General features: G+C 52.5%; 9 protein-coding genes across 9 annotated transcripts; 5 read left to right on the top strand and 4 right to left on the bottom strand.

Annotated features, from left to right (window-relative positions):
* Window positions 1–340: 340 nt before the first annotated feature.
* Window positions 341–6,496, top strand: SEPMUDRAFT_126287 (uncharacterized protein). The gene is made up of 4 exons (XM_016902053.1): window positions 341–640; window positions 780–5,327; window positions 5,464–5,632; window positions 5,748–6,496. Exons 1-2 carry the CDS (start codon window positions 539–541, stop codon window positions 4,884–4,886), a joined length of 4,209 nt encoding a protein of 1,402 aa, XP_016760008.1. The 5' UTR covers window positions 341–538; the 3' UTR covers window positions 4,887–5,327; window positions 5,464–5,632; window positions 5,748–6,496.
* SEPMUDRAFT_117850 (uncharacterized protein) lies at window positions 5,441–6,182 on the bottom strand (the record flags this gene model as incomplete). Its single annotated transcript, XM_016901376.1, has 2 exons — window positions 5,441–5,632; window positions 5,748–6,182. The coding sequence occupies 2 exons, from the start codon at window positions 6,180–6,182 to the stop codon at window positions 5,441–5,443; spliced, it is 627 nt and encodes a 208-aa protein (XP_016760009.1).
* On the bottom strand, window positions 6,277–6,723 carry SEPMUDRAFT_117851 (uncharacterized protein; the record flags this gene model as incomplete). The annotated part of the gene is made up of 1 exon (XM_016901377.1): window positions 6,277–6,723. One exon carries the CDS (start codon window positions 6,721–6,723, stop codon window positions 6,277–6,279), a length of 447 nt encoding a protein of 148 aa, XP_016760010.1.
* Window positions 6,724–7,139: 416 nt separating this feature from the next.
* Window positions 7,140–7,969, top strand: SEPMUDRAFT_46427 (PQ loop repeat protein; the record flags this gene model as incomplete). Its single annotated transcript, XM_016908998.1, has 2 exons — window positions 7,140–7,303; window positions 7,372–7,969. 2 exons carry the CDS (start codon window positions 7,140–7,142, stop codon window positions 7,967–7,969), a joined length of 762 nt encoding a protein of 253 aa, XP_016760011.1.
* Window positions 7,970–9,817: 1,848 nt separating this feature from the next.
* Window positions 9,818–12,010, top strand: SEPMUDRAFT_149740 (uncharacterized protein). The gene has a single exon (XM_016905739.1). The coding sequence runs from the start codon at window positions 9,840–9,842 to the stop codon at window positions 11,202–11,204; it is 1,365 nt and encodes a 454-aa protein (XP_016760012.1). The 5' UTR covers window positions 9,818–9,839; the 3' UTR covers window positions 11,205–12,010.
* Window positions 11,525–12,097, bottom strand: SEPMUDRAFT_26035 (uncharacterized protein; the record flags this gene model as incomplete). The annotated part of the gene is made up of 2 exons (XM_016908404.1): window positions 11,525–11,699; window positions 11,799–12,097. Coding segments are annotated over 2 exons (474 nt in total), but the record flags the coding sequence as incomplete, so codon positions are not given.
* A 442-nt stretch (window positions 12,098–12,539) lies between these two features.
* SEPMUDRAFT_67275 (uncharacterized protein) lies at window positions 12,540–13,239 on the top strand (the record flags this gene model as incomplete). Its single annotated transcript, XM_016909783.1, has 2 exons — window positions 12,540–13,068; window positions 13,199–13,239. Coding segments are annotated over 2 exons (570 nt in total), but the record flags the coding sequence as incomplete, so codon positions are not given.
* A 563-nt stretch (window positions 13,240–13,802) lies between these two features.
* SEPMUDRAFT_149741 (uncharacterized protein) lies at window positions 13,803–15,724 on the top strand. Its single transcript, XM_016905740.1, has one exon. It carries the CDS (start codon window positions 13,828–13,830, stop codon window positions 15,688–15,690), a length of 1,863 nt encoding a protein of 620 aa, XP_016760015.1. The 5' UTR covers window positions 13,803–13,827; the 3' UTR covers window positions 15,691–15,724.
* Window positions 15,725–16,107: 383 nt separating this feature from the next.
* On the bottom strand, window positions 16,108–17,469 carry SEPMUDRAFT_149742 (uncharacterized protein). The gene has a single exon (XM_016905741.1). The coding sequence runs from the start codon at window positions 17,426–17,428 to the stop codon at window positions 16,115–16,117; it is 1,314 nt and encodes a 437-aa protein (XP_016760016.1). The 5' UTR covers window positions 17,429–17,469; the 3' UTR covers window positions 16,108–16,114.
* Window positions 17,470–20,630: the final 3,161 nt, after the last annotated feature.

Raw genomic sequence — 20,630 nt, forward strand, 5'->3', positions numbered from 1 at the left:
TCATCGACTTTCGATATCTCCTGAAGCTTGACAACATTGCGTTCGTACACCTAGCACGACACCCAAAGGAGTACATGTAGCTAGCGCTAGGTCGGTGTGGGTGAGTTGAAGAACGTCAACTTGAAGTGACAAAGAACAGCAGAGTCCATGCTGCGCGCAGATCCCGGGGTGAAGTCAGCGAGGAAGGAAGGACCGGACCTGCACCCGACGTGCCGACGTGCCCCGTGCCGTACCTCCGGTAGAACTATCTCCACTTCCACCCGTCACCCGTCACGCGTCAGTGTAAATGGTTGAAGGGCACCACCTCATTGTTCGAACGACGTCAAATTTGCGGACAGTCGTTCACCTACATGTACCACCCACCCACAACCACACTACCTACGCCCTTGCCACCACAGCCGTTCCGTTCAACGCACGATTCGAGCCTCGCTATGCCCCACGACCCCGATCTCCGACAACGCCATCACCTACTCCTCCGCGAGACAGTAAGACATAAGAAGTTGCGAGTGGTGGATGTGCATATGAAGCCCGCCAGTCAATGCGGACTCTAATCGGAGACAGCCTCTCCGTTCTTGCGAGAAGCATCCAAGGTATATTCACAGGAACTCACGACGAAGCCTCGTCTGCAATTCTCACTTCAGTATGCCATCCATCCATTTCCTCTTCGTCCTTGTACCAGCATGGCGCCTTTGGACTTGACGGGCTTTCGGCGAGGCTTCGCACGGAACAGGCGACATCACGCACAACATAAAGCACATTGGGCTTACTTTGGAATGCAGCATTCTGATGAGCGAGCTCAACGGAACGTCCCCGCGCGGCCGCCAAGCGTCGTGGAAGTGCCAGTACTGACACCGCCCTGGACAGCTCAGAGGGTTCAAGACAAGGAGGAGTTGATTGTAGAAAGAACGAGCAAGAAAAGACGGGTTGAAACTCCTGCAAACCCTCTAAACCGCCCATACAGAGCTCAAGAAGATTGGAAACCAGATCACGAAGAGGAGAGGAGAATGGGGACACAGGGTAAGCCTCAAGGGGTTAAACCAACAAACACTCTCAACCAGCCTTTTGTGCATAGTGCCCGTCGGTTACAGGTCCATGCGGGCTCTGGCCGTCACACGAATAGCGCTCAATATGCGACAAAGCAACAGCAGCTCCCTCTACATGGTAGCAGGGGAAGAGATGCCGCCAAGCGAAGCTACGGTGTGGATGATCCCGTATCCGAGCAGCCTGCATTGAAGAGGACCAAAGTAACGCCTGGCCTAGTCGATCTTACCGGAGACGAGGGTCAAGATGGACTAGACCCAGACCAAGGTCGACCCATACCTCGTAGGCAAGTTGACCGGGGGTCTGCAAGCCAGCAATCCTTCACTGAACAGTCTGAAAGGTTGGCGAAGAGACAGAAACATGGCGGTGACGCCTTTGGCAACACTGAACTTTTCGACGCAGATGCAGGTCTCACTTTCAACATGCGTCAAAAGTCGCGCGAGGGTGGTGATTCAAAATTTGGAGCTGCCTTTTCACGACCGCGGACTTCCCAGAAACGGCCTCAAAACGAGCAAGACGAATTGCAAAGCGGGCCTGCTTGGCAATCAACGGACGTTCAGAGCATCCACGCTTCTGCATCGAAACAAGAAAGCACCGCTACACCGCAATCTCATTCAACGCGGACGCAGTGGGGAACAACGGCACCCATAGATTTGATGAAAGGCGTGAACGCAGCTGGTCAAGACCAAATGCGCAAGAAGCGAAGTTATGAACTGGGCAGCGCCGCGGACCTGAACCATGTCAATCGCGTCTTTCTAGAGCACGGACAGAAGAGTTCTAAAGCCACTCCGGCGTCCAGTATGCCTCGTGGACCTGGACGACGCACGATACCGCAGGATGCAATGCCCTCAGGCTATCCAAGGGGCAAAGGCATTGCATCAGCCTCGAGAGACCAATACCCATCTTCTTCCGCCATGAAGCTGCGGCACAAGTTCAAGCGCGATGTAGAGGAGATTGAAGACGATGAAGAACCAAGATCGTCAGCAGTGCAGCCTACCTCGAGTCGACCACAAACCCGAGACCCTAGCCCGGACGTGCTTGAAGGTCAGACAACTGTAGTGTCTCAGAAATGCCGCGCTGCACTGTCACCTCAAAATTCGGTCGCCTTGAGACTGAATAAGAAGGATCCGGAGTCCGTGGCTTCGGCTTCTGACCTCAGGCAGACCAACTTCAAGCGGTCAGAGCGACGCAGTACCTTGACCCGCAAGCAAGAACCTGACATCTGGCAAATCACCGAAAATGAGGATGGTGATAAACGCATAGCCATCAACCGAATTGCTTGCAAGGCAATTTCCTCCGATCGAGATCGACTGGCTTTACTCTGGCGACCTGACTCAAAAGATTTTGTCTTAGTTGTGGGTGAGGAATTAATGTCGTCCCCACTGACTGGTAAAAATGTCTCTATTGGCGAATCAGCAGTGTCGCAGTCCTGGACGGGACACGACGAGAGCACGAAGGTAGTGCTGAAAGGGTCTGCGAGTCAGAGTAGTAACGGCAAAATCGTAGTGGAATTTGCTAACCTGGATGAAAAACAGCGCTGCTACAGCGAACTTTTGCAGAGCTTTCCAGGAATGGCCACAAATCAAGAATATTTGGAGCGCCTGGACAAAGTCTTCGCCAACACTTACGAGATGGAAAAGGGCGCGCATGAAAAGAGTATGCAAGCTAAGCAACTGGAAATCAACGAACGGCGTAAGCAGGAACACAAACATCAACAGATTGAAGATGATGAAATAATTTACGAAAACCACCCTCTTCGACTGCAGCGGCAGAAGCTGATCAGCCGTATGCAAGGCGTGATGTCGTCGGAAGCCAACGCGGCTCCTCGATTGAAGCACAGCAAGCCTAGTGAGATGTTGCAACGACGCAGTGCAGCACTGCAGAGCAATGGCCGCCATACCATCGACGAACAAAATGGGACACTCGCACAGATTGTGCAGCGAGAAGAGATACTGGCTTCACGGCCCCGCACTCGCTTGCAAGAGTCCGAAACAGCAGCAGTTCTTCTTCCCAGTGGGGCATCTCGCAGGTCAACTCGACAAACAAAGCCCCGGGAGCAGTACCGCGAACTTTCGCCGGAAGTTGTAAAGCATACGCAAGTCCATGGCCTTCCCAAATGGGCCAAGCCGATCGTATATCCGAAGGAGGGCGCACGTCGCGTCACCATTGATGCTGGCGACATCTTACACCTGGACGCTGGTGAATTCCTCAACGACAACATCGTCAACTACGCTCTTCGAGACATCGAGGAAAATATGCATCCTCCACACAAAGACCGAGTTCACTTCTTCAACACTTTCTTTTACACTTCTCTGACCGCCAAGACTGGTAAAAGGGGCATCAACTATGATGCCGTGAAGAAGTGGACGAAAAACGTGGATCTACTGTCGAAGCCGTACGTGGTCGTGCCGATCAACCTTGACCTCCACTGGTTTGTGGTTATCGTATACAATCTACCGGCTGTGAAACGCAAGATGATGGACTCAGACGCTGTTGAACCACCCACCGAGGACCTCACGCTATCGGATAGTGATGTTATGCCGGAGAAAGCTGATGGCACGCGGTCCAGGCTCGCGAAACTAGCTTTGACTGACGGTCTTGACCGCACCGAAGGTGGGTACACTTCGGGAGATGGTGAGGTCGTGGAGATAGGCGGTTCAGACAAGCTTGACAGCAGACCAATTACCGTCAAGGGAAGGAAGCGCAAGAGAAAGCGAATCATGCCAGTCAGAAAAGACACCGCCAATCAAACCATGATCATCTCCCTGGACTCCTTTGGGATGACCCGAAGCAACGAACTGAGACAAATCAAGCAGTACATCATTGATGAAGCCCGAGAGAAACGCCGGATTGACGTTTGCATTGATGACTTGCATGGCGTGAATGCCAAAGGTATTCCTCAGCAAAACAACTTCTATGATTGTGGCGTGTATTTGATTGGTTATATGAGGGAATTCGCAAAAGACCCTGATCGCTTTGTGAAGAGGATATTGGGTCGAGAGCTTGACGACAGCGACTTTCAAGAGTTTGACACGTCAATTATGCGAAAAGAGATCCGAGAGAAGCTGCTTGAGTATGGCAATGCGGAAGATCGCCAGTACAGGGACGAGAAAATGGCACGACGGGTTGGCAGAGTTTCAGCCAGCAATGCAGCAGAAGTTGAACAGCAACCCATGTCAAGTCAGCCGACCCGTCACAATCCCTCTGCAATCAAGATCGGCGGGCGCCACAACAGTCCGCTCGCGCAGGCAGCGCTTCATATCCCAACGGAAGCCCCGCGCAGTCCTGATCTTACCAAACTGCCTACATCTTCAATATTCCCAGAGAATCCGTATTCACGCTGCGAGACACCTAGAGAGGCTATGGACAGTGACGCCGAGATGCTGATGACATACAATACACCGGATGCGGACAACACGCCACGCACTTCACAGCTTAGCCTGCAGTCCAGCCCTCACAAGGACCTCAATGGACATCCAGCGACCTCGCCTGTGGCCAGTGTTTATCCTGGCAACGCAAACTTCCCCATTGGTGGATCGTGCGAGACTGGGATCAAGGTGGAAGACGAAGTCAAGGGTGAAGATGCCGCTGTCAAAAACGAGGGTTATATGCAGGAAGCAAGAAGCAAGCTCGGAAGCGGAGAGGCTTTTGATGTGGAATCCACGAGCGAGTCGGATGAGTCCGATAAAAAATTTCTGATGACTCGATTCAACGATGTTGGTGACGAGGGCGACCAGAATCTCTTGGACGATCATTCCTCTGACGAACGTTACTCCGACGACTTCCAAGGCTTTGATGATAAAGAGCAGTTGATCGAAATTCCAGACTCGCAGGAGGTGCAGTAGAGTCAATCACTGACTGGTACATACGTGGTATTCTCATGCAAGCTCATGGAGGCGACGGGAGCACTATAATCGAATGGTGGCAAATGTCGAAGTGCAATTTTGGAGGGGCGGACACGAGTGTAGATTCATAAGTCGATAGCATGGGCGTGAGACATGAAGCTTCTTCAAGGTCTCATGAGCACCAATCTGTCACCCGTCTACCTTGGTCTTACCACCTGTGATATGCAACGCATCTATCCACTGACGATCTATCCCACTATCCCAAGCGCCACGCTAAAGCCAAGATCTTTTTCCCCATTGCAATGGTATACTAATTCAAGTCCTTCTTATTCTGCTCCTCCAACAACGCATCTGTAATATACCCTCCACTCCCCCGTCCTCCCGTCCCATCATCATCATTCCTCTCGGTAGCAGCAGCAGCAGCGACAAGTTCATCGACCTCTGTTGATATAGCGAGAAAGAGCAAGAATGCCCATACGTCGTCAGCGGACTTGTATATCTTCTCTCTCCCTCTCTCTGTCTTTTCAATCGAGCAAGGAGAGCGGGCAGAAGACTTAGGGTTGAAGAGTATCCTCACCTGCGTATTCGGCATCTCCTGCAGATCCTACCCATTTGTGCTGTTTCTCGCGCACGAATTCTGCAAAATCCCATTCCCGATTTTCGAGGCGGGAGGGGTGGGATGTCCAGATGTAGGTTTCGCAGGGGAGGAGGTGTTCTTCTTTTTCTTCTTTTTCTCCTGTTTCGGCCTGGGAGGGGAAAGAAAGAAAAGTGTTAGTCAGAACAAAAAGACGAGGAGAGTTAATCGGGAAAGGAGAGATTTTGGAGGTTGATTTTTGTCGATCTTGACATGCTGCTGCTTACACTTAGTTTTGAGTTTCCTCCCTCTCCACTACTGTTCTTCTTCTCATCCCCTTCTTCCTGGAGCAGGCGGATAGACACTTTCTGTCGAGTGTACTCGTCCCCCTCGAATGTATCGAGGCGACTAATGTCCGATGCGGTGAGTCCCGTCACGTAGACTCCGCGCACACTTTCGCCGTCGGAGGGAATGACGCCGGGGTAGTCTGCGAATACGACGCGTTTTCGAATGTGGTTGGGGAGTATTGCTGGGTATGTCTTGAAGTTGTGGGTGGAGTAGTGAGGATTGGAGGGATTCCAGGGAAGGGGGCCGTGACAGACACGGTGGAGGACGGCTGGGGCCATGAGCGTTCCGTAGAAGAAGGCTGCTCTGCCTTGTTCTTGCGGAGAGGCGGCGGGAGGAGTTGTCACGTTGGCAGTCTCTGGCGATGTGGTGGCCATGATGAGTGTCGTTGCGGAGCTGTTATTGTGGTCTAGATGAACAGATCCAAAGGGGATTCGAAAGCTCCTTATACTCTTCTTACTTGCTTGCTTGTTACTCCAAATATTGTTCAACTTCTAGCCTTTTCTTGCAGTTTCTTGCAGTGTCTCGGTCTTTGTTTGGTGTCCAGAGTGGTCGGTGCTCGGCGTCGTAGACTTGGAGATAGATTTTCTCTTCGACCAGATGAAAGAACCACAAGATGGATATTGTCCTGCGCTCCCCGACCCTGTCACCGTAGTCTTTGCCGTTGTTCTCGTCGTTGCCGTCGTCGTCGTCGTCGCCCGGATAGGACCAGTTCTCAATAGCAATATCACATGCAGATCTCGAGAAAGTCCAGCGGCGCCACAGCCGACCATCGGCACCCCTGTCGCGGCCGCCGCCGAAGGAAAAGTAAAGCTTGTGCATCTCTCCTTTCGGCATTTCTGCCACTTCATGTCTCGACAACCACAACTCGTGAAATCTCTGAATACCACGCAATCGGAGTCGAGTGCGGGCGAACATCTTGCCAAATTCTGCGAGTGAAGCACGAAACTGGACTGGGTCTACAAGAACGAACGAACGACCGAACGAAAGAAATGCAAGTGCTCCAGTGCACCTAGAAGAGTACCTATTCATTCATTCCTTCCCGGGTCTTCCGCTGTACGGGCAATATTATATCTACCTACTGGTATCTACATTCTTATTCCAGCTTCCAACGTAAGTACTCAGCGCCCCCTCTTCCTGATCGCCATCTCACATGCGGCAAAAGTCCCTTTGGTATACCGGCGACGGCATCCTCACTCTCCAGATGGCCACGTCGCGAGATCGTGGTGTGAACGTCTTGGCGCAGGGAATAGGCTTCACGGTGCCTACCAGTCTGGAAGAGCAAGTTTAAAAGACTACCAACAATAACATTCCGCTAACAGCCAGTCAGGATCATGTCATTCTTCCGATGGGTCGTCACTCATTTCGCGCCCCTCTTTCTCATTACGTCGCCCGTCACGAGCTATGCCGACCAGATCCTGTCGATTAACAGGAGTCGGTCATCAGCGGGCTTCTCGTTGGATATCCCACTGATCATGCTGACGGCTTCGATTTTAAAGTGGGTGGAAACGACACTTCCCCCATGACACCTTACCGCTCTGGACATGTGCTAACCGCTTTCACTAGAATCTTCTTCTGGCTGGGCGATCGCTTTGATACAGCCCTGCTCATTCAGGCTGGAGTAATGGTGGTAGTGCAGACGCTGTTACTCCACGTTGCACTCATCCATCGTCCTCCATTCGGAGCGCAGCATAGCTTAAACAAACCTTTCGCGAGTAGCGGGGCTGGAGACGGCTATGTCACCCGGCCATTTGGATTCTGGCAGTGGAGACATCGAAAGCCTTATTGGGAATTTCTGGCCTATTTCACAGTCGTGCTGGCGGCATTGCAGTTATTTGTCGGAAGCAGTTCGGCATATATCGCACTTCAGGGCTATGTCGCTTTGAGTGTCGAAGCTATCCTGCCTATACCGCAAATCTTGGAAAACCAGCGAATGCGATCATGCAAAGGCTTTCGTTTGAGTGTCTTGGTCAACTGGCTGTTGGGAGACGCATTCAAGATGACATACTTCTTTCTGTCAGATAACAATGTTCCCTGGGCGTTCAAGCTGTGTGGCCTCTTTCAGGCGGGATGCGATTGCTATTTGGGCGTTCAGTACTGGATGTACGGAGAAGGAGAGGGTGTTTTAGGGGGGCTTGAAGAGAAAGAGACCCGTATCGCTTGATCAGGGGACTAGCAGTCGTAGTAGACAGCGGGGAGAAGAAAAGAAAAGAAACAAATAAATAAAGATATAGAAAGATCGCGATCCAGCTCCGCACATGGCACCATCACATCTTTATAGAGAACCACTCCATGATTCGAGTGCCCAAGCTTGCTTGTTGACTCCTCAGCCACTTTTCGCATCATCGAATGAGATGAGTGAGTATAAGCTACATCGTAGTCCCTGCCCGAGACAGCCGGATTTCTAGAGTGTAATCTGCTGGTCTCATGTGGATACCGATTATCAGGTCCATGGTAGGGAGCTTCCTGGATGTGTGGTTGCGTCAAAGCTACGGATATTGACACAGTGGTAGATGGGGAAGTAACCGGAAGAAAAGACTGCCAATGAGATTACACATGTCTTCGAAGTATTCAACCGACATCTTCTTTCTTCCCTTTCACCTTCACAACCTCCAAACAACAGATGACTTTTGAGCCGTTTTGGCATTGCCACTTCTAATCATCTTGGTAGCCCGAACGACAGCTCCTTCGCACTATCCACATTCCTCCGTCCAACGAGAGAGCAGACAGGTGAGCGACGCGAGGGGATGGCCGTCATACCTCCACTGCTTCTATGATCTCGCTCTACTGACACTGGTTGATCTCAGCAGAGAGCTCACGAGAACAATTCTTACCTTACCTCGCACATAGGAGGCCTCTACCTCTCCTATCAGCGCCGGATATCGATCTCTCTCGCACAACGTGGTACGTTTTGGTCGATCAGAACCTGAGCGGCGCACGGCTGATGGGCAAGTCTGCCAGACACTTTCACCATTTGACGCCTCTCATCCAGCTCAAAGCGGTCGGGTACCAGGTAGCGACGCCGTGGGCATTGCCTTATCGGAATAGGTAGTAAGCCACCCACTGAGTATGTGTAAACGATACCAATGAGCGTGCCTCCACAGCCTCTGAGTACATGCTGACCCGTGGCAAAGGCGTAGCATCAGAGCTGTCGCGACCATAGACTCCGCCACCATGGAGTCGTACTTTCCGGCTGAAGCGAATCAATATCGGTACGATAGCATGATGACCGTTGACACTGGAGCCAGTGCAGAAGGCTTCGCACCAGATATGGGCGTCGACCCTTTCGACGACATGCTGCCAGATTCCTCGTTTTCCTCGTTGTTTCCCGCTACCGAGCCAGATGTGGCGATGGCACAGAATCCTCTCGGCCACCACTACTATAGCATGAGCTCCAGCATACAAGATTGGCAACCGCAGTGGGAGTTGCAGCAGCATTCGCGCACACAATCAGATCCAGGCTCCTACATCTCTCGGCTCAATAATGGACAAGCTGCATTTGCTGGCGGGCTCTCGGCTGGAGTGCCTCTTCAAGACGACCATCGGCATACGATCAGGTCGGCTTCAGATGGGCAAATACAAGGTAAGCACTTTTTTCCTGGGAAGCATCGTCAGTCCAAGCATACCTACCTACATACCATTTCAACCATCACGGAGTCTTCCCCGAGTGGGAGCCTCCAAGCATATCAAAGGGGCGGGGGGTAGATCTACTCACTCACTCACTCACTCCTTCGACCTTACCACCCGCCGCCCGCATCGGCAGCTCATCGACGTCGGCCTGCGCGCTCCGCTGCAGCGCGTTGTCCATCATGACACGCCGTCGTGATCAATGTCGTCGTTCGACGGCCAAGTGGCCGAGGGACCACGTGCACCGATAACTCCTACCCTCTAGCGAGAACGAAGCGTCCAATGTTCTTTCTAGCCGAGGCCGACGTCGGAGTCCGAGCATTCTTCCCCCCACCCACTGTTGAATCTCCTCTCAATCTTATCTGATCATCTCAACTCTGCTGCCCTCTACTGCATCATCGCCCGCCATGTCTTCTGCTTCGACACCAGACACTAACGACGATCACGCAGACCAAACCTCGTACGCGTCGACCCTCCAGCAGCAGGATCTGCAGCAACAGCAACAGCAACACGCATCTCAGCAATTTCAGCGCTTCCGGGCGTTCGACTCCTCGAAGCACGCACAGCCCGCCAGTGCCTGCCCCCACGGCAGCAATGCCACTGCTGCGCCCAAAGTCGCCATCCCCAAGAGCGGCAGCTTCTCGACCAAGCGTGAGGAAAGTCCAGGCGGCCCCATCGTCGACACCGGCGAACCGAGCGAGATGACGGCGAAGCGCAGTGGGCCCATGTCGGCTAACATCACCGTCCCGCCGCGACCACGCCCGGGCAGGAAGCCCATCGCACAAGAAGACGCGCAAGATCGTCGCCGTTTCCAAAACCGCTTAGCACAGCGACAGTTCCGTGACAAGCGCGCTCGCAAGAATGTTGAGCTGGAAGAGACGCTTAAGGAGCAGAAGGCGGATCGTCAGCGGGTGGAAGGAGAGTATCGCAATACGATCGCCACGCTGCAGGCTCGAGACCAGGAGAAGGAGCAGCAGATGCAGGAGATGAAAGCAAAGACAGAGCGGCTGGAAAGGGAGCTCGAAGAGCTGCGAGATGTACTCCACCGGATGCGATCCGAGCGTGACCAGGCCCGTAACTCCAGTGTTGGTTCGTTCCGAGATGCCGCAGGCCAGCCCTTCTCGTCGCAGTCGTACGGCCCAGGAGCTGGTACTCCCAATTCCTCGGATTATGAGGTCGACTTCACAAATTACGGCCGGGCTAGTTCGAACTATGCTCTTCAGCATTTGTCCAGCAACGAAAGCAACGCAATGGACTTTAGCCTCGACAACGAGGATCCGTGCGGCTTCTGCACGGATGACCAGAATTGTGCATGCAAGCAAGGACAGAAGCAGCACAAGGCGAAGCCCACTCCCATTGAACCACGCATTTCGACGTCGATGCCGGGCAGCTGTGACATGTGCCGATCCGACCCCGAGCGTGCTCGTGCGTGTCGGGAGATGGCGGCTGCTACGCGACCCGCGGGCAAGGACGGGGAAGCACGCACAGCATCCACGCTTGATGCGCATCGTGGGAGTAGCAACAGCAGTACGACGATGCCACCACCACCGCGTGTGTCGTGCTCGGCCATGGTGGATGAGTTCAACAAGTTTGGAGAACGTACATCCAGCATTAGCGGCTTGTTTGGTGGCAAAAGTTTGACTGCATATCCCGTCACGAAGGGGGGATATGAGTTTGATGAGTCACAAGCGGCCGAGGTGCTGTCGACGCTGCACCGCCGTAGTGAGGGCGCACGCTCGGTGAGCTCGTATGCGGATTCACAGGCGATGTGATTTATCGACGGACCATGAAGACGATGGGATAAGTGCTGGCGTTTTTGGTGGGGATGGCGTGGTGGGTTTTGCGGTAATTGACGCGAGAGAGTACAAAGACATTACTCAGGAGGGCTGAAAGCAATTCTACCTTATCACTCTGTGCTTGAGCAGTGAAAAGCGAAAGTGGATAGTAGACGACTTTTGTAGAGGAGCGACGTCAATTCTTTTTTATGGAATACATGAACAGCACACACAGCGCCAGCGGCTTTTTCCATCCTTTGTCTCTGCCCTTCCCTCGATTGTTTTGATAGATGAAGAGATCATCATCATCATCCATAGACCAATTCTTGTAATCGTCTCTCATCCAAAATCTCCCCTTCGACCAATCTTCCCACTTCCTTGACTTGTTTTGTTGTTGTTGCGGTATTTTCTCCCACCAATTCATATCGCACCAAAACCGGTACATTGTGAATATTCCATTGAGTACGGAAAACGTTGTGGGGATTTTTCCATCTGTTTTGTTTCCCCAAGAAAGAAGAAGAAGAAAATGGTGAGAAAAAGAGGAAGAAACAACAGAAGAAAAAAGAGGAAAAAGAGAAGGAAAATACGTACTCCGTTTTCTGACCTACTTCGATAAAAGCTACTACTGGTGGTGTTGTAGTAGACTTTTTGCCTTCTTCTTTTTCTTCTTCTCCTTCTGCTCCCTGAGATGTGGTGGTTTCTTGAAAAGTCGCTTCGAGAATCGGTAAAGCGGCTCGGACATCGGGACACCAGGGTTGATTGGTGAGTGGGTCTTTGGAAGCGAGAAAGGCGATGAAGAAGTTGGAGGGAGGAGAGTCTTTCTCCTTTTCGTTGGGAATTTGGAGGGCTGAGGGGGAGGAGGGGAGGGGGAAGGATTTGAGGATTGTCATGTTTTCTTTTTTTCTTTTTCTTTTTCTTTGTTGCGGGAGTTTGTGATTGAGATGGGGATTTGGGGGGATGGAGGAGGTTGTGAAGTGAAGGGGAAGCCTGAAGGGAGGGTTTTTGTTTTTCGTTCGGCTGTGTTGGGTTTTACACAACATCCATGTTTGCTGCTGTCAAGAGGTACAGTAGAGAGATAGATAGCGGGCCGGGAAAGGCCGACGGACCGGGAAGGCAGCGGACCGATTGGAGTGGGCGTGAGTTTGCGGGGTAGGGTACCTCCCGTTGTACCTACTGTAGACTAGGTAGAGATAAATTTTTGCTTAGTGGCGAGAGGGTCACGGATGTGTGTAAAAAGGGACGTGGAGACACATCGGCTCCAACTTCACGAACCACGACCATCCCGGTGCCCCCGACTCTGTCATGGCACTTCACGTTATTAGTGGGAACAATATGAACCCAACCACGTCTGCTCGACCGGATATTGCCACTGCTACGGCCACTGCCGACGACCGAACTGCTACAGCTGCCGAGTCTGCCGACGAGAGCACGACCGGTGAGCCGTCGCCGAAACGGCGCAGATCCGAACTGATTCTCGCCGGTTCGGGTGGTGGCGGTGGTAGTGGTAGCGGTGGTGGTGGTAATGCTGGTGGTGGTGGTGTTGTTGAAGAAGAAGGCAGCAGTTCCAGCATCATCACCGGCATCAATAACAGCCTCAATAATGGCATCCCGGCCAGTCAACGGCTGTACAGCTGCGGCAAATGTTCCAAGAGCTACACTCGGCTGGACCATCTGTCGCGCCATGTCCGTATGCACACGCAGGAAAAGCCGTACCAGTGCCATATCTGCACCAAAGCCTTTGCCCGCGCCGATCTGCTTAAGCGCCACGCTCTGGGCCATGCAAAGGACGATCCGCACGCGAAGCCCACCATTGTTCAGCATAGTCGCGTGTCGCAGGCCTGTGAGGCCTGTGCTGGTCTGCGTGAGTTTTTGGTCTTTTTGTTCACTTCATTTTACTTTACTTTTTACTTTACTAGTATTACTTCACTTCACTTCACTTCACCACCACCACCATCATCATGATATCAACTAACTTGCTGCAACGGCGACAGACCTGAAATGCGAGGAAGAAAAGCCGTGTAAACGTTGTACCAAAAAGGGCCTCCCGTGCAATTATACCGTCCACTTTCCGACCGATATGAGCCCGCGACAGGACAGTGGCTATGATCAACAGAACCAGCAGCAGTATGCGGAGCACGTGCATCGGATGCAGACTCCCACGATGCCATCTACGGCCATGTCCCAGCAGGCCATGCATCAGAACCCCATGACTCAGCAACAACAAACACAACAGCAGCAGCAACAACAACATAACATGATGCCCATGCAGCAGATGCATCACACTCCGCCCATACCACAACAACAACAACAGCAACAGCAGCAACAACAACAACAACCACAACATCACAGACACTTCTCGCAGCCCAGTCTGCATATGCCATCGATGCAAATGACTGAACCTCCGATGCAGCATCGGCAAGTCCCGCAGCAGCAGCCTCCTACACCAATGGCAATAGACCCAGCAATGCTGCCGCCACAGGCCGCAGGACCCAACATGTTCGATTATCTCAGAAACAAAACGATGCCGCCGAATATGCATCAAAGCCGGCTCCAGTTCATTGACTATCAAAATGGTGCCTGGCCTCAACGAGAGCTGTTCGATTTCGGTGTGGACACCAATATGGAGTTAAATGACATCGATCTCAGCTTTCTCGACTCCTACAACAACACCAATCCGTTTGACTTGCGCACTCCGAGTATCGGCTTTGCAACTCATACGTCTGATGTGATGGCTGCCTCGGCGTCTGCTGCTCCGATTGCTTCTGCTGTTCCTATCGACACGAACGCGTTGCCCAAGGCATCGGTATGGAGGTTTCGGCCTCTCGAAAAGGACTCGGGAAGTGCAGAACAAGCGAATCTGTCATTACCGACGCCGACGAGTCTGGAGATCGACAGGAGAGTGACGGTGGAGACCCTGTCACAAACCTCTCGTGACCGGATATTGGCTCTCGTTCTGAGCACTTGCAAGCCCAACAGCATACCTCGCGCCGTGGCCTGCTTTCCGACCGTCGGCCTCCTCGACAGTCTATTTCAATTCTCACTCACCTCTCCCGGCTCACATGCGAAGCACTGGATTCACGCGCCCACACTGCAAGCCGATCAGACCCGGCCAGAAGTTCTGGCGGCCATCTGCTCGGCTGGAGCGGTATTGACACCAGATGGAGCAATCCGCAAGGTGGGATACGCTATTCAGGAAGCTATCAGAACCGCGATTCAAGTGCACGTGGAAGACGATAACACGCTCATGCGAGATCTGCAGATCATGCAGGCGTCGCTGTTACAACTGAAAATTGGACTGTGGAGCGGTAACTCCCGTAAGATGGAACTGGCCGAGGGCTTCGAGCAAGTTCTCGTGACCATGGCGCGTCGCAGTGGCCTGTTTCGACGCGGTACATATGAGCGCATTGTCCCTCACGCCGAAGACCACGGCGATGTGCTGGAGGAGAAATGGCGCCAATGGGTGAAGCAGGAGTCCCGAAAACGGTTCGCTCTCCATTTGTTCAGGCATGACCTGGAGGCGTCCGTTTCTGTACTCAGCAGTCCTTTGATATCGTACGCGGAGCTCTACTTGCCTCTTCCCGAGTCGGAGATTCTATGGCACTCACCTTCTGCGGAATCATGGAAGGCAACGTACATACGGGATGCGGGGCCCACGTCGGATCGACAGCCTTCGTTGGTGGACTGCATCCAAGATCTGGACATCCTTGCCGTGAGGGACATTGTCTTGGACCAGCGTCAAGCCAGCATGGCCGTCCTGGGTGCTGCGTGGCGCATGATCTGGGAATATCGTCAACTCGACTCATCTCTCAAGAACACTGCCAACCAGTGGTCCGACGGCCTGTTGATGGGGAATCGGCACAATATGCTCACGAAGCTTCTTCAAAACTTCCGCATTAGTTCCATCGAGGACACGAAGATCACACTGATCGTGGAGCTTCTTCTCATGCATCTGCACGTCTCCCTCGAAGACGTCCAGCTGTTCGCAGGAGTCGAGGGCACAGAGGAATCGCAGCGAGTGTACCCCGCCCTGGGCTCTTGGACGCGCACCAACACCGCTCGACAAGCACTCTGGCATGCGGGACAAGTCTTGCGTGCAGCCCGCAAACTTCGACCAGGCCTCGTGTGCGACTTTGCCGCCATCGCAGTCTATCAAGCGAGCCTCGCATTCTGGTCCTACGGCATCATCAACAACTCGACCGAACCCGGTCCCATCAACCATAATTCCCCGCTCGTCCTCCTCGACGGCGACGACGATAATGGTGTCCAAAGATGGATTCTCCACGGCAAAGGTAACGCGGCCATTCGCATGTGGACTACCCATAATGGCGACACACCCGTCATGTTGACGAATCCGGATGAAGTCGTCGGTGCTGTTGTTGCCATTATGCGGTCGAATCATCATGATACGAGGAATCCCCCTCTGGTCGATAATTTGATTAATATTATGGATGGGTTGAGAAAGGCGGCCAAGACGGGGTTTTGAGCTCTCCCCTTTCTCTCTTTCCCATGTTCTGAAGAGTGTAGTTTAATTTAAAAAGAAAAGTGTTACTTCTTATATATATATATGTACAGAAGAAATGTTCAAAGCTTTTGAAAAGAGCGATGGTAGTAGTTGGAGCAATCTGTCTTTCTCCCCTCCCCCTCCTATATCTCTCTCTCTCTCTCCCTCTCCCTCTCTCCCAAAACAAAAGAAGAAAGAAAGAGAAAAGAGAAAAAAAAAAGAGAAGGGGAGGGGAGGGGAGGGGAGGAGTAGGAGAAGGAGCAGTAGTGGGAGTGGTAGTAAAAGTAGAGTTTTCTTAGTCATAGACTAGTTATCTAGGCCTAGATGGATGCTAGCTAGTGGTACACGAAACAAATGACCTCCCCGAAAAAAAAACGGAAAAGATGAAAAAACCAAAAATCTCTCTTCAACGACCTTTACTACCACTACCATATACCAAACTCGTCCACGTCCCCTTCGACGAAGAAGCCGTCTTCTTCTCCAAATACAACTTCACATCCCACGCAGATTTCGTCGGCTGCGACAAATCCCGATCCACCTCAGCCACAAGATCCTGCACGCCCTTGCGAAATTCAATTCGAGCGATTTTCCGAAGTTCCTCATTACTAGCGCGAAACGTACGAAATAGCGCAGTATCATCTGCGAGGGTACCGTGTTTGCACAGCCAGACACGCGGTTTAGCGGAGCCGGATAAGGATTCTTGCTGCAAGAGCACGCTCCACTGCTTTTTGCCGTCGGGGTCGAGAAAGGACATGTAGCCACGATCGATTTCGTCGGAGCCTGTGAGGAAGAAGGTGAGAATTTCCTCGTGGGGGTCGTAGGCGTTTGGGGGAAAGACTTTGGATAGGGTGAGTTGGTCGACGAGGTTGTGGATTTTGATCTTTTGTTCCCAGACGGCTCCTGGGGCGATGTGTTCTGGGGGAATGGGCGATTTTAGAATCATGAGCGATTTCCATTTGGCGTGGTATAGAACTGCTCGTTGGATGTTGTCGAGAGCGGTGAGCGTGCCGGAGTCGGTCAGCTGAGGCGCCATCTCGCAGACGGTACTTTTGAGTTCTCGGCTGGGAACGATCATGCGGGGTGCATGTTCCCTCAGATAGATGGCGAGTTGTGTCCTGATCTCGTGGCTGTAGCGGCAGTTCAAGATTGCGACGATTCGCTTAGGATCGCCCGGGTCTTGGACAACGGGGAGGTAGATGCGGAGGCCCTTGTTGTGGAGGTCAAAGGAATCGTCCACCCAGGTGTGGGACCAGCTGACGATTTTATGGGCTTTCCGAAAGCCTTTGGGCGATGGGGAGAGAAGCAAATTGGCTTGATTGTGCTCCCACGCTTGCCATGCGAGGATGCTTTGGTCTTCGTAGGTCTTGATGATTTCCTCCTGTAAGCGCGCGAAGGCCCGCATGCCCTCCCCATAGATCATCGGCATGTTCACGTCGAAGATGCCCATGAGACAATATGCTTCGTCTTCCTTCTTGGAAGTCACTCGTTCTGCAGCCCACGCCATGCGGGCTGCGACACTGGTCGACTGCAGTTTGTTACGATCCCTTAATACTGGCTCATCGATACTGGTAATTTTCTGGATCTCTCCGATCATGCCAATCTTGGTGCCGATCTCAGTCCAGGTGCAGTCGTAAAACTTCACAACTCCCGGCGCTATCAGTTCTTGGAGGGTCCAGCCTCTCGTGAACCACTTGGAGTTCTTCAAGTCTACGCGCGGCATATCGTACAAGTAGGCAAAGCAATATTTGGCCTCATAGTACCACCGGTACATGCTGTTGATTGCCTCGGAAAGCTCTGCGCTCGAGAGCTTGTTGATGCAGCACGTATCCGCCCAAAGGTACTGGAGGTTCTCGACGAGGGCTTGTTCACACGCATATTTGATCTTGGCATAACCCGCTTTCTGCTCGTGGCCAGGCACATTGTCGTGCACGTCCTGGAAGCTCAGTTCGTCATCCTGCCAGACGTGCGAGAGGATGGCATATTTGCCGTAGATCTTGCTTTCGTCGGTAAACTGCACAAGCTTCCTCGTCTGAGCTTGGAGAAGCCACATGATAATGATAATGATGATGATGATGGTACTGCTTCTACTTCTGCTACACTCGGAGGGAAGCACACGTTTCTACGAGAGAAGGGTCAACGATGGAAGAAGAGACATCGGCGAGGCTGAAGTCTCTCCTGCATTCACTCTTGCATACACGCCATGATCCTTCGACATGCCCATGCCCACGCCCACGCCCAACGCCCATGCTGCCAGATAGGGCTAAGTCCTAGTTTGATGCACTTCACTGTATGCAGATTGCAGATCGGCGAGCGGAGACGTATCATTCGGGAGGGACGTCTTTTGACTGGCAGGGCTGGCGCGACATGGTGGACGGCGAGAGGAGGCAGTGGACCTCCCGACCTGGGGCCGAGTGTACAATGGCAAGGTAGGCGAGAAGCAAGAAGGACTCTGGCGGAATCGTTGTCTGTGATGAGAGAGAGAGATGCATCGAAGCGCGACATCACATCCCCCCCGGACACGCCCGTGCGGCAGAAGTCCGGTAGATCTCAGTTCCACCGGTTCTCACTAAGACAAACCCTGGGAGCGCCAGAGTGACCACCGGCCACAACAAGTAACCTCACCTGTTACTCGTCCCAGCCTCTTGCCATCATATTGCCTGTCACACGCGTGAAAATTATGACCTGCCACATCATCTTCACGCATGTCAGATGGATTGCTTTCGCATGTCAGGACGTGATGTTTTCAGCCATGATATAGCCTCAGTCGTCCTTGTGGGGTGGCGATGATGGTTCGCAATGGCCACATTCGTTACTGCACGACCGGAGCGAATATGCATAAGCTACCGATGTGCTTGCATAGATAGCATGCAGGCTGCTTAACGCTCGGAGACGATGCCCGTGAGATCCTCATCGACGCTTCTGTGAGGTGGTACATTGCTGGAACTATCATTCCGTGAGTGTTGTTACTGCCAGAAGGCTGTGAGTATTATTGTCAAAAGGCTTGCTGCTTCGTAAACAGTTTCGCACAGAGAGCAGCACTAGTCAGTCTGCCTTGACGCCTCCAGGTGTAATGTTGCTGAAGTCCGACAGAATCCCCAGCACGTGCGCCAAGCCGCGGCCTCTCACCCGCACGCACACACACCATCGAATTTGAAATTACCTAGCAAGAAGAAAGGCACCACCATTATTGGCGAAACAAGAGAGAGGGGGATAGAGAGAGAGAGAGAGAAGGAGATAGTGAGCTCCAGCAGCAGATCGCAAGCGATCTAACAACTGATGCCCCCTCTTGCCTGCGAGCCGCCCTCGCAGCCCTGGTCGCCCGGATGCCTTGACACCCGTCGACATTTTTCATTTCTGCCCACTGTCTTGGAGCTTCTTGTGCCGACTTAATGGCTCGTGTGGTTCTTTTCAGGCAGCAGTAGCCAGCTCTGTGATGAGGTGTCAGCAAAGGTAGTAGGAGGGGAGGGTGGTGACTTGCCTTGTGGCTTCTTTCTTGGCGACGGCGGCGTGTTTTGGGGCTTCTTTCTGTGGATCGCAGGCTGTTGAAGTTCGCCTTTCTGGGTGTCGTCTTGGAGATTTGGAGCTTTTACGGCGATTCGAGAATCTGCCTGCGTGTGTCGTCCACGACGTTAGTCTGACAGGCAGCGGTTTCACCGTCTCTGCAAGCAGATCAGGATCACTTTAGTCGGCCGTCTCAGGCCGAAGCCATCTCGACCGACTCCCCCCGCATCAGACGACCAAATCTTGGGCACACACACGAGCGAGGCGTGTAGGCAGCGTGTGTGAGGGAGGTCTGTTGAAGACCATGGAAGTCCAGGTGAGCTTGAGGTTGAGGTCCAGGTCCAGGTCCCGGTTGGGATCTATCCAGGGCTTACGAAAACACTGGAGGGGTCAGGTCCAGTGTGAAGAAAGAAAGAAGAAAGAGAGAGAGAAAAATTGCAGAAGGAAGGAGCTTTTAAGGCAGCTGCGGCACTCCCGCGCGCTAGCCGAGATCAACGAATTACGACGAACCAGAGGGCTGCAATTGTGAGCACAGTGGACGAGATCCAGCACGGAACGTCACTGTGGCTGCGTGGAAGTGTCTGGAAGATTCGCAGTGTCTGGAAGGTTCGCAGTGGCTGGAGAGCAAGAAGAGTGCAGGTGGGCGGGAGAAGTGGAAATACGTTCATCAGCAGGACAGGGCAGGGCAGGGCAGGGCAGGGCGTTCGGTATCCATTACGCAGATGCTCACCTTATGGACTCCTGTATACAGTAAGGTACCTGGTACTAAGGCATGAAAGGGGCTTCACACGCGAAGGGCAGCTAGACCCCCTGGAATCCTGCGGCGTAGGGGGAAGGCAGGAAATCCCCCTGTCGCAGGCCACCCGCGTACACTCGACTCATGTCTCCATCCCTCATCCATCCTGCTGTGTCAGCCAGCTCGACGCCCGCTGCGCCACACTTCACCTCCGCCAGCAAACAATACGATGGAAGCCCCAGGAAACCACTGGCACCTCCCGTCCTCGCAGCCCTCTCATTGGCCACAATGGATTGATCTTCCACTAGCGCCCTTTTAGCGCACAAGGCCACAAAAGTGCGAATTCCTCCTTCTCAAATCCTTCTTCCTTTCTTTCCTCAAGAAACAACCGCCTGGCCCTGGCAATACCGCACAAGAAAGAATTCAAATCAAATCAAACAAATCAAACAAATCAAACAAATCAAACAAATCAAACAAATCAAACAAATCAAACAAATCAAACAAATCAAACAAATCAAACAAATCAAACAAATCAAACAAATCAAACAAATCAAACAAATCAAACAAATCAAACAAATCAAACAAATCAAACAAATCAAACAAATCAAACAAATCAAACAAATCAAACAAATCAAACAAATCAAACAAATCAAACAAATCAAACAAATCAAACAAATCAAACAAA

The sequence above is a fragment of the Sphaerulina musiva genome, assembly GCF_000320565.1.
Source record: "Sphaerulina musiva SO2202 unplaced genomic scaffold SEPMUscaffold_6, whole genome shotgun sequence".
NCBI classification, from domain to species: Eukaryota; Fungi; Ascomycota; class Dothideomycetes; order Mycosphaerellales; family Mycosphaerellaceae; genus Sphaerulina; species Sphaerulina musiva.

Bases quoted from the DNA above. Each gene is read 5' to 3' on its own strand.
- SEPMUDRAFT_126287 (XM_016902053.1), top strand. From the start codon at position 539: ATGCGGACTCTAATCGGAGACAGCCTCTCCGTTCTTGCGAGAAGCATC. The intron at 641-779 runs GTATGCCATCCA...TTTGGAATGCAG, and splicing joins CGTCTGCAATTCTCACTTCA to CATTCTGATGAGCGAGCTCA.
- SEPMUDRAFT_149740 (XM_016905739.1), top strand. From the start codon at position 9,840: ATGTCTTCTGCTTCGACACCAGACACTAACGACGATCACGCAGACCAA.
- SEPMUDRAFT_149741 (XM_016905740.1), top strand. From the start codon at position 13,828: ATGGAGTTAAATGACATCGATCTCAGCTTTCTCGACTCCTACAACAAC.
- SEPMUDRAFT_149742 (XM_016905741.1), bottom strand. From the start codon at position 17,428: ATGCCGCGCGTAGACTTGAAGAACTCCAAGTGGTTCACGAGAGGCTGG.